Source organism: Parasteatoda tepidariorum, chromosome X1 (genome assembly GCF_043381705.1).
Source record: "Parasteatoda tepidariorum isolate YZ-2023 chromosome X1, CAS_Ptep_4.0, whole genome shotgun sequence".
NCBI lineage: Eukaryota > Metazoa > Arthropoda > Arachnida > Araneae > Theridiidae > Parasteatoda > Parasteatoda tepidariorum.
This window is the reverse complement of record NC_092214.1, coordinates 60,798,826-60,814,865: the sequence shown is the minus strand read 5'-3', so window position 1 is coordinate 60,814,865 and position 16,040 is coordinate 60,798,826. Positions and strand designations below refer to the sequence as shown.

At 27.3% G+C, this 16,040-nt stretch overlaps 1 protein-coding gene across 1 annotated transcript in view; it reads right to left on the bottom strand.

Moving 5' to 3' along the window:
* The window catches only part of LOC122268403 (protein RRP5 homolog), a gene marked incomplete in the record, with an annotated part of 54,312 nt that overhangs the window by 26,533 nt on the left and 11,739 nt on the right, over positions 1 to 16,040 (bottom strand). Inside the window, 8 exon segments of the mRNA XM_071187848.1 lie at positions 904 to 1,050; positions 1,219 to 1,279; positions 1,356 to 1,412; positions 1,534 to 1,601; positions 6,467 to 6,661; positions 10,879 to 10,980; positions 12,890 to 12,958; positions 14,213 to 14,434. Of these exon segments, the coding sequence (XP_071043949.1) occupies positions 904 to 1,050; positions 1,219 to 1,279; positions 1,356 to 1,412; positions 1,534 to 1,601; positions 6,467 to 6,661; positions 10,879 to 10,980; positions 12,890 to 12,958; positions 14,213 to 14,434 (921 nt within the window).

The window sequence follows — 16,040 nt, the reverse complement described above, 5'->3', positions numbered from 1 at the left end:
TGCGTGAATGCGAATCCCAATGCCTTATTTTAAAATAACGTATAAATACGAAAATCAATGTTTGATATTATAAACCGCATGAGCAAATCAACACATTGAATTTTAAACTTGCGTGAATACGAATCGCTACATAGGTTTTTAAAAAGACGTAAATACGAATCACAATATCGGATTTTTAAATCTCGTATATAAGAATCGCAACGCACAATATTCAAATTGCATGAATAAGAATCGCAACACGCAAATATGAAAAGCTATGTTTGATATTAAAATCGTGTGAATAAGAATCGAGATATTAGCAGATTCCAGGCTTGGGACCTCTAAAAAGCTTGTCAGAAGCAGTGTCGTTTGATCTATAAAAATCGGATCTATCTGGAGGGCGGGTAAAAAATTAGGAAAATCTTATCTGCTGCGTGTAAAAGGGGAGAAAATAGGCAAAATAAGTAAAAATGAGAAAGAATTGGTAGCTATGTAGTCTGAATTTTCTGCTTCTCTTTGAAAATCGGTGAATTTTCTGAAAAAACGGAATAATAAAAAAAAAAATGAAATTTTTAGAAAATCTGATTTTTTGATAAAAAAGCTGAAATTTAAGAGATAAAAGTGAAAAAAGCAGAAAAATCTCATCCCTGTTATTCCTTTCTGAAAAAAATAATTTTAGAAAAATCCAAATGATTATTTTAAAATTGTGTGCTTGTCAAAATAGTATGTTCTGAAGAGAGAAAAAAATTGGGAATATTAGAACAAAACACTAAAATAAGTACAGAATATTTTTAACAGGAAAATCAAGACAACTACAAACCCCACAGTTAGTCATTTTAGTTTCAGTAACAAATTTTTTTCAATAGTGTGAAAAATACTTTCTTAAAACTATTATTTGAGGGGAAATGAGGAAACAACACTTACTCTGCACAGGACATGAGACTCAACTGGATGAAGTTTTTCAGGTTTAGTTATGTAAGAATCAGACAGAAACATAGAGCGTACAAATCCTGACAAACCAGGGGATATTGAGACAAACATCCCATCTTCAACATGTTTTTTCACTATAGTCTAAAATATTGGAAATAACTGGTCAATAAATAAGGAAAGTTTTTTGTAATGTGGGGCAATAATCAGCAATTTTAAAACATATTTACACTAAAAATAATGTTTCTTTCTGTTATTGCACATTTAAAATATGACCTAATGAATAAAACTTTGGTAAAGTATTGAAAATACCTCATAGATATGTCCAATTTTTACATCTTTAGGTTTAACAATTTTCATCTTTAAAAGGGATCTGAAATAAAGAAATTTTATATCATTAAATAGAAAAAAAAATTATGTTTGGAAAAAATACCATTTTACACACTTACTCTTTAAAGGTAAGTTGTATTAGATTGTCCATATAATGAAGAAAAACAACTCGAGCTCTGAAAAGACATTTTTTATTTCTACAAATATGCAGAATATAAAATACACAGATCAAATAATAGAGGCTTAGGCATGTACTTGAATACTAAGAAATAAAAAAATTATATAAATAAGTCTTACTTTGGAACTACAGGATTCTTTTTTAAGGATTCATGTGAAAAGCTACTTTTATTACTAACATCAGCACTCTAAAAGTGTAAAAATAAATAAGTCTGTTCAAAATGAAATGATTATAATATGATTTGAAATAAAAGCAGCCTATACAGATCAATAACACATCTATTATTTAAACCAGAAATAAAAACATATGAGGTACAAAAAAAAGAGAAAAATTCAGTAGAGTAGCTAGATTTTTACACAAGTATAACAATATAGATTAAGAAGAGATTAGTAACCATAAATGAATATGTATTCCTACCAAAATAGAGAAAGAAATTATAAAATGAAACAAATAATAAATTTCATAAAAGGTAAAAAGGGTACTGCAAAAGTAACAATTTCATGAAAGCAAATCAATTCCTGTGGCATCACTTAAGGTGTAAACATGTTTTTTTTGGACACAAGAATATAAAATACCCTTATTTTAGCCTGATTAAACTGGATGCTGATTATGATAATAAACTGGTGAGAACAATATACTAAAATCTTATTATCTGTTTATTCTTATAGACACTCAATCTTATTCATGTTTTAATAAATTGAAAAGCTATAGGATGAAAACAATTTGAAAAAAAATTTAGCAAAATAAATATAGAAATTTACAAGGTAGGAAACAAGACAATACGCAGCGCTTCATCAATCAAACAGAAAAAAAAATTAGTGCATCACAAAAAATAATAATTAAAAACTATAAAATATTCCCCTTTTAAAGTATAGATCTTAAAATTGCTTTCCATATTATCAATTTCAAACTTTTGTTTCAGAAAGTAATATGATAATCAGTAACTGCAAGAAATTGCACCTTTGATTTAAACAAATGTTGTGGTCAGAATTTCTGTCTCCTCCCCCCCTCTTCAGTTTTATTTAACATTGTATTCTTTATTTATATGTTCCTTTCCTTCACCTTTCTTTCTGCTCCTGCATCTCATGTTTCCAATTTTTTTATTAAAAAAAAACTCACAAGAAATAGAACTAGTAGAAAAATTCACAAGAATACTATTTTTATCATTGTCCACCAGTTCATACTAAATATAAAGAATATGAGCATTAAGATCAAACACGGCTCACATTTTTCCTTTTTGATCTTTTGCAATAATTAAATTAATAAAACAAAATTAAACGTTATTTGCTTTCTCTTCTTCTCCTCCCCCTTTGGTCAATAACTAGTTCAACTTTATAATCTTAATTCGAAACAAATTTTTAAAAAAAAAGTACCTGAAATGTTTTATAATGTTAAGTGCAATAAAATGAATCATAATATAAACTAATAGAATGAAATGATACAGATAATTTTGAATTAATAAAAGCCTATCTCAATAGAATAAGAAAATAAATAACTAAGTATCTTATTTTATGTTTTAATTTAGTTTAATAAAAAATCCTTGTAAGAAACTCATAATCATATAATTTGAGAAACACTCCTTTAAAAAAATAAACAACCCAGTAAGCACACACCTCACGGCAAACGTAAGGCCGTAAGCTGGCATTCTAGGTAGGATAACGGCAAAAGGCAAGTNAAGAAACTCATAATCATATAATTTGAGAAACACTCCTTTAAAAATATAAACAAATGTTTAAAGTTATGAATCAAAAACATTCTCTTTTGCATTTTCTTTCACAATTAATTTCTATAAAAAGTGACCCGGCCCCTTGTGAAGATGAGTAAGTCTGTAAACCATTACCAACCAGTAAATTTCTCCCATCAAAACCAGTCTTTTCAGGGATAGAGAAAAACATGCTTCTGTTTTCAGTCGTGACATCACGCTAAAGATAAACAAGCAAGCCACAGTACGAACAGAACAGCTATTCCTACCATCTTATAACAAGATCTGCTAAATGGTCAAGTCAGTCAGGTGGTTTGTTTGTTTTGAATCAAATTTCAATTCAGATGTTTTGAATTATTTACAAATTATTTAATTTTGTTTTGACTGAATCAGATTAATTTTCAATATTTATGAAGAATTGATATTTATTTCATGTATTAAATGTTTTTTTTTTTTTTTATAAAAGTTAAAAATATTTGTTATTTCTAAATATATTAAGTCATTTGGGCACTAAGGTGGGAGCATAACACTGGTTCAAACATCAATTAAGTTAAAAGTCAATTAACAGTAAAAATTTTAGATTAAATTTATTCTGTCTAGTGACAAGTTACAAGGTATCTGTTACATTTTAGATTTTCAAATTCATGACTAATTCCAAGAATTTTTCGTGACTTAACAATGTTACTATTTTCTCAGACAAAAAAGCAAAAATAAATTAAAAAAAGCATTATAATAACATTAATTAAAATGATAGGTAAAACCAAAATTGTTATACTCTGCATCTTCATATTTATAGATTTTTAATTTAAAAAACAAAGCAACTTTTCTTGTTCATCAGAAAGGAAAGAAATGCTCCTGATTTTTCCGTTCTCATTTCGGAATAAAAAAAATTCACCAATGACTGGTTTGCTTCAAGTAGAATTTTAAATTGATAAAATAAAAAAAATAAATAATAAAAATTCTTAAATCACAGAAGTTTAAAAGATAATTCGCTCTAGAAATGATGTTTTTTTTCTCAATTTTTTGAAAGGACACCATTATTTTTTTTTAAAGAACATGATAAAATTATTTTATATTCTTATAAAATATGAGGGAGTGGTGATTTTGTTAGGAATTCAGATATTTGGAACAAGATAAAATGGGGGAGGGGATTCCACTTTAAAAATTAGATTTTTCGGAGACCTAAATCCATGACTTTCCATGATTTTTTCATAAAAAAATGGTAAAAATCATGACATTTCATGACAAATTTTGTTCAATACTGTAATTCATGACTTTCCAGGTGTGCGGATACCCTGCAAGTGTTAACTTATTTATTGTAAAAGTTTTCTCCAAATAATTTAAAAAATATTTTTTTTTAATGAAAAAATTCAATCTCGAATATTTATGATGATAACTGAGCCAATGTAACACATTTTTTTTAAACATGGTGTCTGGATGTTTACAAATAGAGTAAAAAATTTAAACTGGACAATTACTTGATAATATCCTTAAAAAATGGTTGTAATAGATAAGTTATATTACTGTCTAAAAGATTTTTAGAAAAAGTAATTTATTTATTATGATGCAAATCCAAAAAATTAAAGTAGAAATTAATTTTAAATTAATGCAGAAGTTAGATTAAATTTTTTTATCCACTCTTAAAATAATTTTTCAAGTATTTAAGTATTTTCTTATAATTTTTATTAAAAAAATGGTGCAATTGAACAATTAATTACTTTGTAATGCACTTGATTCCAATGTTTACAATGTAATGGACTTTATTGTAAATCAAAAAGATTATGCAGATCACTTTTTGCTTAATATATCCCGATGGTTTTACATTATATTACAGATGGTTTTACATTTTTGATTTTACATTACATGAATTAAAATAACTACTTTTTCATACAATTGATTAAAACCAATTCAATTGCAAATCTGTTTTTATTGATTGCTTTTTTGACAGTTACAGATTTTTATAAGGTTTTAAAAATTTCGAATGGTGTATCTGAATAATCACTTTTTGATGCACTTGATTAGCAGAGATTCTTCTGTAAATCCACGATGTCACTTTTTCGACAGTTTTTGCCAGATTTCCATTAGTTTTATAAAATTTCTATTTTTAAGACCATATATAATATAACTAATAGAATGAAATAATACAGATAATTTAACTGTCAAATTTTGAACCACACATTTTAATAATTATTTTTTTGCTGTCTTCGATTAAAAACAACTCCATCATTAATCCACACAGCTTTGTTGATGACTTATAGGCAATTATTGCTACGAATTTTAGCAGTTTTTAAAAATCTTGATTTGTTTTAAAAGTAGGATATTTTTACTTGCCAATCATTAAGATCCTTGATTATCATATTGCGCATTTGAATAATTATTTTTTTATCTACTCAAGCTGTGAAAATTCCATCACAAATCCTAGAGATAAATGAGAGAGATTTGATAATTTTGAAAGTTTTAGTTAATAATTTTTTTGTATGAGATTTTATTTCCATAATACCAGTTTTATTTTGATTTTGTAATAGCTAAATTCAGATAAAAATCACACGCGGAACCCGAAAAAATCGAGGATTCTCACCCTGTTTGAGGGATCTTAATGCTAACTATGAAAATGTGATGTAATTTTTAAACACTTGAAGTTGTCCCGCTGCACTGTTTAGGTTCATGTAAATATGAATCTATCCAGCAAGGTTCAGAAATTGGAAAATCCAGCAAATTGGCAATTTTTTGTTGTTGTTTAAAACAATATTTAAAGCATTTGAAACATTTTCATCTTTTAAGTCGGGTCGCTTAATTCGTTGCAGTAAGGGAATTTATAGTTTAAAATTAAAGCTTTGCTTTATGTTTAAGGTACTCAAAGTGTCGCCTTTTTTAAATATATACCTATAAACTGTAATCTCATAAGTTATGACATGATTTAAAACTTGATATTTGTCTTGTTTCGTTACTTCATTTCATCTTGTGTAAATGAAATGCTTTTATAGGTATTAAGTCAGGCCAATTTGCTCAACTCGATCAGTCCTATTTGTTCAATCTTGTTCAGGCCTATCTGATCAATCTTGCTTCATTTTTTACACTTTTCAAATAAATTTATAAACATTTTAGTGCAGAAAATGATATCTCTAGACTACATGAAGCTACTGGCAAAGTTGATAAAATCTTTAAAGTGTAGATGCTGATAGTTTGATCCCCCCAAAGCTTTTTTATAAAGTGAGAAAGCTCAGGTTCCTCTCCCTCAAATCCTTAAAGAAATTGAGGTGAATATTTTAATAGATACTAATATGAATATTAGCGTATACTTGAAACCTTATGAAAATATTACCATAAACATTAAAAACAAAGTTATTTACCTTTACATAACCCATGCTCTTTTCAAATTTGAAGAATAATTTTTGTTGATGAAAACAAACAAATTTTGCATTTTTAATTTTGTCATACTTCTCAACAGTAAAAAAGGCATCAAAAGTCGAAGGAGTTGGCAAAGAACCCAAATGTAAATACAATACATTTGTAACTGGATGCACATACAGTACTGTTCCAAAAACCTGAGGGGGAAAATACAACAATTAAATGAGAAAGCAATAGATTTAATAAAATCTGTATTTTGTAAGTAAACATCTAAAATTCTTAAAAATGAAATAGCAAGAATTTGGCTATTTTTAGGGATTTCTTAAAACTTGCACTAGGCTAAAATTAACATGAAAAAACATAGGAAAATAACAAAATCATTTTTTTTTTTTTGCATCATTGAACTTTCATTTAAAATAATTCCTTATTATTATTATTAAAAGATTACTTTATTCAGAATTTATTATTTTTCATTATTAATTAAATCTTAAAATCCATGAATAAAGTATGAAATAAAATTACAGTACCATTTGGACAAGTAGTATGGTCAGACAAAAAATAAGAAAAAGTGTGATATATACTTAAATGCAAAATATAACAAAAGTTGAATACAGAACACAAAAAAGAACAGTTTAATAACTTTTGATCTTAAGATAAGATTTCCAAATACTAAGGTACAATATTAATAGTTTGAGAGTATAACCTTAAACATGCTCCAAAATTTAGACAATTACCGTAATTTAATTATCAAAAAATCTTAGCATTATGAAAAAAAAAAAGGGGAAGTATGTTTACTCAGAGAAAGTACAATTTTGTTTCTGATTTTGCAATTTAAAATAATGAGCATTTTAGAGGTTAGATCCTTGAACCATTAAGATTGCATTTTAGTGTGTTTAATGTTATTAATGTGCTCTGTTTTTTAATTTGCACACTGTACAAGTATAAAAGTTTTCTTTGCATGCCTGGTGTTTCATACACAGTTGCACAACTAGTCTACAGCGCTCCCTAGGAAAAATAAAAATGTGTACTGTTTGTTTTTATGGAGAAGTCGCAATGAAAATATTAGTACTTAAAACCATTTCTTTTAATCATGCAAGGAAAAAATTTTGTAACAAATGCCACAACGTTTACTGTCAATTATAATTTATTAAAACGGAATAAGAGTAATAGAAGATTAATAGAAATTCTATGGAAGACCATTAAATATTTATTTCAGTTTTTTATTAAAGTCAAAAGTCAGATGAAATTTTAGTTTTTACTGATTATAAGTATTTACTGATCATAATTTTATAATGCCTAATATATATATATTTTTTTAATAAATATAGTAAATAAATGTTTGTGAAAACAAAAAGATTAATAAACTTGTTCCTTTTATATTACTGCATTTATATTTTATAATGCTTGGGTTAAAAAATGTGAAACGTTATGTATAAAGAAGATTCAAATATGTATTAGTGATAATGCGTTATTTAAATTTAATATAAAATACATATAAATAAATAAAAATAACTTTTTGGATTTATTTCTAGTTTGAAGCTTATACAACACTCTTTAATAAATAAAAATATTTGTACAGTAAGTTTATGAGCACTAAATCAATAAAACCTAATTTCCCCCGGGTTTTTTCAATAAAACTCAGGCAGATGGGTTGGGTTTTTTCAAACCCTGAGAAAAATTATACAGAGATATATAGCATGTAATCGAAATTAAATTTCAAACATTTAAATGCCAATATCTTGTTTTGAAAAATTTAAATTAACAAATGTATTTTGAAAGTTTACTCACATTTCAAATTTAAAATCTAATTAAAACTTCTTCAGGGGAAAAGTCACTATTGTGAGTTAATATGTGATATATTTCTTTAATAAGCAGAAACATATTTTTTTATTTTATTTACTACAGAATGTAAACTACTCTTTAAAATTTTTTTTTGTCTAATCTATTTTGAGTGCTTAGAAAAATTAAATTGTGGAATAGTATTCAAAACAGTGGAATGTAACTTATATTGCTCTACTTTACTATGCTTACATAAACATATAAACAGTAATATGCTTTCTAATATGGCTTACCTTTTAATTATGAGTTTTAAAGAAGTTTGAAATGCAAAGCATATTGGAAACCAACCACTTGGCCAAATATTTCAATTCAACTGAGATGAAAGGACGTGACAATATATGAGGGCATGACAATATATATCACCATGTTGCTTAGGATTGTGTAAATAACACTGAATTTTTAGGGAGCCCACTTCTCTTGGTAAACACAATTTTTTCTGCTTTTAAAGGAGAGGGAAGGTGTAAGGGGTGCTAAACTTCCTACAATGTGAACAAAATAGCATCTTTGAGCAGATGTAAAAAAAACTTCCGGTTGGCAAGTTTTTGACACGACGGTTTTTACCGGTTATTACCATGGTTTTTACCGTCATGTCAAAAACCTCTCTGTCAAAAACCCATAGTTTGGATAAAACTGTATTTTTATTTGGGTTTAACTGCTTATAATTTAAAATTAATTCATTTTTTTGGCAATAAAATTTAAAACAAAGTTGCTAAAAGATATTTAAGAACAGATTTCTGCATTTTCCCCAACATGATTATATCAAAACATACTATTTGAAGTAAAATATTAGGATACTAATCAAAATTTTCAACATTTCCAAGCATCATTTTGTTGGGCATATTACATTACTGAAGAATGCCAAGATTGATTACTTTCATTCATAAAATCTTGCTTTGAGAATCACATGTACACATAAAAAGAAAGCCTCATAAAATAAACTTTTCTTATCGTTTTTGTTTTCAATATTTTACACAGAAATGAGACATGAAAAAGACTGGGAAATCCTTTTAGAGTTTCCTTGCAACATTGCACTAACCTTTTGTTATCATTATCCTCAATGATCTCGAATCCTCATTATTCTTGAATTTCAGACTCATTCATACTAAACTCAGAAATCGACTGGGCAATGAAAAATGTGCAAAATTAGTCACTTGCTATCGTATGCTTCGGCACAGTGACCCCGACTACTGAACATATAATTTTGTTTGTAATTAAGTTTTGTTTAATGTGCTTTTTCAACTGAATAAAAGCTTTTAACTTGACAAAATAGCAGTAATTCTTGACTTAGAGTTTGTTAGTAGTTACAAGTTTTGAAAGTTTTGTTTAGCTTATTTCTAATATTTAAGAAATGCCAAATTTTAAATTCTTCTTTTTAGTTCTTGAATTTATTAATAGTTCCAAGCTTTTTTGTTTGTTTGTTTATTTCTAACAATTAAGAAGTGCAAAATTTTGAATCCTTTGCAAATCAAGCTATAATGATAAAAGTAAGTATCACTATTTTCAATAAGTATACTACAATATTTCTGTATGAATGTATATCCTTCTATAAGAATACGTGTATATAGTTGCAAAATCAATAGCAATCATTTACAACAATAATTTATAAAGGCAATTATGTGAAAATAATATATTGTCTGCTATATGCCATAAATAAAAGGAAACGGTAGGTTTTTGACAGTTTTTACCGGTAAAAACACGTTTTTTACCAATGTCATGTCAAAAACCAGTTTTTGACGGCAAAAACCCAACCCTGAAAGGCAAGTCTTTGAAATTAGATAATCCATATATAAAAGTGAGTTTGTGAAGAAAGGGAAATTATGGGAATAAATGCATGTATTAATTTTAAATAGTAAGTGTCATGATAAATAAGTATTGTTTCCTAAAAAAGTTAGAAAGAAGTATCTTAATAGTTTATTATTAGGGAAAATAATTCCTTCAAAAACATTATTTTCTTATTTTTACTTTTGAACGTATTTTCTCACAGAAAATTATGATAAACTAAAAATTTTTGCGAAAAATGCTACTAAAATTTTTTTCCACAAAAATTGGGTATTAAGTTAATATTCCTGGATATCTAAGGTTTATGTAACTAAACATTAAGAAAGATTTCAAGATTTAAAGTATTTACTATTTCAAATGAGGTAATATCCAGTAAAAACCGCTATTGAGCCAAACAGATTTAGCTGTACTTCAATAATTATAGGCAATTCTTGCTACATTTTAATAGGAAAAACAATTAGGTAAAATTATAATAAGGAAACTATTTATTAGTAAGTAAATAGAACTTCTTTTTTCTCCAGTACATTATAATATTAGTTCCTTTGAAGACATAAAGTACTGGTAACTTGTTCTAACTTCCACTACTCAAACCTGATTCAGAAAACAGCCAACCCCAAAGTAGCTGGAAACGAAAAACCAAGCATGCTGACTTGTGTTTGATGAAATAATTTTTCTTACACTACTTAATGGAATGCATTTAGCAAGATAAAAATGGCTACAACAAAATAGATAAGATTACTCAGCTTTGTTCACAACATTAAATAGCAGATATACTAGTAGGAAAATATTAATTTACTTCAACAGCTTCTTTAATTGATTTCTGACTCTTGCGAGCAGTTAGAACACTTGCACAAGCTTCAAAATTGAGGCATTTCATGTACAAAAAAGTTTCAGAAACCTGAAAAACAGTAGGTAAAATATTATATATAGATAATAAATTATAAATAAACTTTTGAACAAAACAGAAACAAAAAAAAACTTTTACTATATTTTGTTTAGCTACTTAACATCAAGGTTTAACACTACTTTTTAAAGATTTTGGCAGACCTTAAGTCATTAATATAATATAAGTTCATAAGTCAACCATTAAACCCCCCCCCCCAAAAATACCATTTCTAAAATAAAAACATATAAAATATTGTTCTCTCTAATAATCTTTTAAAAAGATTGAAACTTTGAATTCTTTGGATGAGAGTGCAGACTATTTTTCATGGGACTCAGCAGATGAGAAAGAAGTAGAATCCATCACAGAGTGGGACCTATTTTACAACACTGCTAAAGTTATAGAATCTGACACAGATGATGTTCTGGAATCCTTAAACTAGTAGTTTTATAGTATGCTTTAAACTTTCTTATATTCTTTTACTTTAATTCAAAATACTCTTGAATTATTTATCTGAACTTTTCACATTATTAATTTTTTTCTGAACATAATTTAAAGTGTTGTTCATAAAAAACATTAATAAGTAAAGAAAATACGATAAGATAAAATGCGAAATTAACTGTAAATTGTTGCTATGCTTCCTAAACCTCTTAAATCAAAATTTTCCCCAAGCAGGCTTGCTGATATTTGGCAAGTGGCATTAACTTGATTAGTCTAACATGAGGAGGCTCAAATCCCAGTGATGACAGGTCATGATCAACCATCACTGGGATTAGAATGCGGTAAATTTCTTAGGAATTAAGAGCTCTAACCCCTGAGCAAGTGCTGTTAAGAATAAAACAAATATCACTTTAAAATATCACATTTTAAGGGATTTTAGAATAAACACTCCTAAAAGAAAAGTGGTGGAAAATAATATCTTCAAACATTAAAATAATATCTTCGGTAATATTTTCTGACTACAAGTATTAGAATTTAACAATAACTAATCTTTAAAATGCTTTTCTGAGTGCAATGTTAATGTTATTTATTACTCTGTCAGTTAAATTTGACAAACTATTCTGGTAGAATTCAAGTATCTTATATTGTGGTGTATGAGTTAAGTTTTCAAACCCCCCCAAATTTTATGAAATTTGGGGGTCAACTCATACATTCTTTACTCTTGAAATATCAATGCAATAGAAATGAATAACTCTGCATTAATTTATTTCTTTCAAAAACTATTTTTAATAAGTTATAAACAAAATTTTGCATTTTTTCTCATTATATTTTCTTAATGCAGAATTTTTTCTTAGAAACAATATTTAAAACTACTTTCAGAAAGAAAAAAAAATTCAAGAATAAGAAAAGATAAGATAATTTATTCCAGAGTATTTTCAAAAAACAGCACACAGAAAACCTTTAATACAGGTCATAAAGCTACAAATTTAAAGATTCCAGAACATGATTTGTGTCAGATTTAATAATGCTAGCATTGTTGTCAAACAGATCAACTCTGCAATGGATTCTATATATATATACATACTTCTACTCACATCTGTAGAATTCCACAAAAAAAAGAGCCTTCACTAACTATCCAAAAGAATTTGAAATTCCCCATTTTTTAAAAGATTTTACAATAAAATATAAATTTTGATATATTTTTTTTTCAATTGTCAACTTATATACCCAACATAATATACAGTCTTTGATCAAAAATGCTAGACTTGTTTCAGTACAATAAGGCAGACTATTTAATAATTTAATTATTCTTATTATGTTGAATTATATAAACATGATGTTTTTGTAGGTAAATAGGATTTTGACAATTTGTGCTTTCCGTCACACTCTAAAATACAAGTTTGGTATAAGTTTCTCAATAAAACTGGCAAGCTTTGCATATAAGCTTATCAGGATAGCAGATATACAGGGGAAAATAACATACCTCAGAAATATAAGCACTAATACGAGCACCTGGCAAAAGAGATGAAATTTTAACATCTTCGTTTGAAACCTAAAACAATGAAATAAGAAGCATTAAAATGTAATACAGGAAGAAACTTAGACTGAAAATCTATATTATCTCCAAAAAGAAATTTTATCTTTAAGACACCTGAGGGCAACTGTCAGGAAAGATCAGATCAAAATTGCTACTATAATTTAGAAGATCAAAGAATTTAGGAGTCGAACATTAATTGTATAAATTAAAATGAGAAATAGGCACATTTTTCTTCAGAACCTTGGTTTTATTTTAATTTGGATCCCTTCAAATTGCCTTGATCTATTTTATAGAAAAAAACTGAATAAAACTTTATTTTCAGAATTGTTGATTTCTGTTTCTAAATTGTCAATTCTACTTTCTATTTTTTTGTTCACTGTGTCAAACAGATAGAAATAATGTGCAATACGGATACAAATAATGTCACTTCGAAAGGCTTTGATAATGATCTCTCAAAATAGTTTCTCAGTTACAATAAATATGAAGAAATTATTTTTTTATAGCGATAAAACAGTAGTAAATCTTATAATTTCTTCTCTTTGAAGTGTTTAAGAAATAATTAAAGCAGAAAACTCTTTCAAGTTAATAAAACCATTGGAAAATATACCAGTTCCAAAATGCTATGTTGTTTCTGGACTGTTTGCTAAGTAAAAATTTAGAAAAATAAAGATTTATTAAAAAATAACTGTTTAAAAAAACTGGATTAAGTAAAAATTATATAAACGTAAAGCTAAAGGAGAGCAACAAAATATCATTGGTACAAAAAGTCAAATAAAAAAAAACATGTATTTTTTATAAAATTTTAAAAAATATAGGCTTTACTAAAAAACTTTTTTCAGTAAAAATAGTCTCTAGAAAACAAAATTAAAATGCAAGAGAAAATTTGTACTCTTTTTCTTTAATCATTCAGAATCAGAGCCTGGTAACATGAAAACATTTCTTTGCAAAGGGTAGAGTATACTTAAAATGTTGACATCACATAGTCATTTATTAGAATTGATTGAAATAAAAAAAATAATGGTTTAAAAAAACAGGAAACTTTGATTTCTTATCACAAAATAAAAGCTATTATTAACTATAACCCCCCCCCCCAATTTAATGATATAAAATTTTATTTTTTGTAGGTTTTTAAGTAAAAGTTGATATAATTGGATTAATACTTAAAAATTTAACAGCGCTTTAGTTCACTCTGTAGAACTTATGAATTTCTGGTTGACCAGGAGTAAGAAGCATTCATGAAATGAAAGAATAAAAGAAAGCACAACTTACCACAGGAAAGGTATCTTCATAGCTAAGAAGGGTCAGTGTTATAACATTTCCAGTATTTTTCTGTTTTGGCAATTTATTGATGTACGAAGGAACTACTTGACCTAAATGCAACAATTTACTTGAATTAGTGCTCTTAAATGAGAGAAATCCTGTTAAACCATTAATTCCTGTTTCCATAACATAGCCATGATCCTCGATACTTTTTACAGCAGTGAACAATACCTAAAGTTAAAAAAAAAACGTAAAATTGTAAAAAAAAAGGTGTTAAAGATCATTTCAAGTTATAATGCATCAAATATTTGTGTCTCAAAATTTGATATTAATTTAACAAACGAAATAATAAATATAAGAAATAACATCATTCATTTCATTACACCCAAAAACATTGGTATTCATCTATTCATAATTTTATTTCAATCACTCAACTCATCTATCCATCATTTAATCTCATCAATCTTCACTGTATCCTCAACATAAGGTGAGGGGATTGCCAAAGTTTTGGTGTGATTCAGTGGTGCAATTTTACAATATACAATAACAACTTTATGAATTTGTAGCTGTTTATTACAATAATAAGCTTTCTTAAACCTAACACAATAAATTTATTACTATTAATATAAATTAAAATTATAAATTACCCTACCTTTGCAATAAAAATGAATATTTAAAGAAATTTTTCCAAAATTTAGTGAAAATGCATATAAAGCAGATTTAGAAATTGTCTTTGAAAACACTAATCTTCAGACACAGCAAATATAAATTGGAGCTGATTTGAAGTAATTTTTTTTTTTTTTTAAAAAAGATGTCTATTTTTGAAAATTTATGAGGTAAACTGAAGCAGCAATTACACAATTCTATCAATCTACCCACCTTTAATCACCATAGATTTATACCACTGCATTATATCAAACAATCATGTCAACTTAATCCAATACCCCTAATTCTAGCAAATTTGGACAAGCGATTAATGATGAATAAAATACAATTATCGTAAGCTACATGTGACCAAATCATTCAAGTTTGCATTTATGTGACCATTTGACAGATAGCGCAAGTAACTTGGGAGAGCTGCTTGTTTTCAGCCTTACCCGAGCAGCAACAAAGGCAGGATGCAAAGTCATAAAAAATGTTCACCTGTGGAGGGAAAAGGGCAAAAAGAATGAATGGGTGGAAAAACAAAAAAAGCGGAGGGTTCAATATTTTTAAACATACTCTGGTCCTCAAATCACTCAAGTATATGAGATTTTTTAAAGCTTGCTCTGGTTCACGAATCATACAAGTATGCATTTATGTGACCACGTGACAGATAGTGCTAGAACATGGGAGAGCTGCTAGTTTTTGGCCTTACCTTAGCTGCAACAAAGGCAGGGTTCAAAGTCATAAAAAATTATACCTGTGGAGGGAAAAGGGCGAAAAGAATGATGGGTGAGTGGAAAAACAGAAAAAGCAGGATTTTAAACTTGATCTGGATCTCAGGGATATGCGAAACATAATTTTATACAGTTGAAAATAAGCTAGAGTAGCTAAAATAGCATATTATTGATGGTTCTACAATTCATACATACATGTGGAATCGACAGAAAACACACTAAAAATGGGTTCAGAAAGAAGAAGCGTTAATAAATAATCAGGAGAGACTGACGATGACTGATTCAGATATTTCCGTCGATGAATTTAAATTCAGATTTAAAATCATTTGTGACTATCTAATTAGTTTAGTTATCTATATCTAAAGCTATCTTTTACTATCTGGTTACTTAATATTTGGTTTTTTTCTTAAATTTATTCCTCTTATTTACTTCTAACCAGAGTTGGCCGTTGATTACAG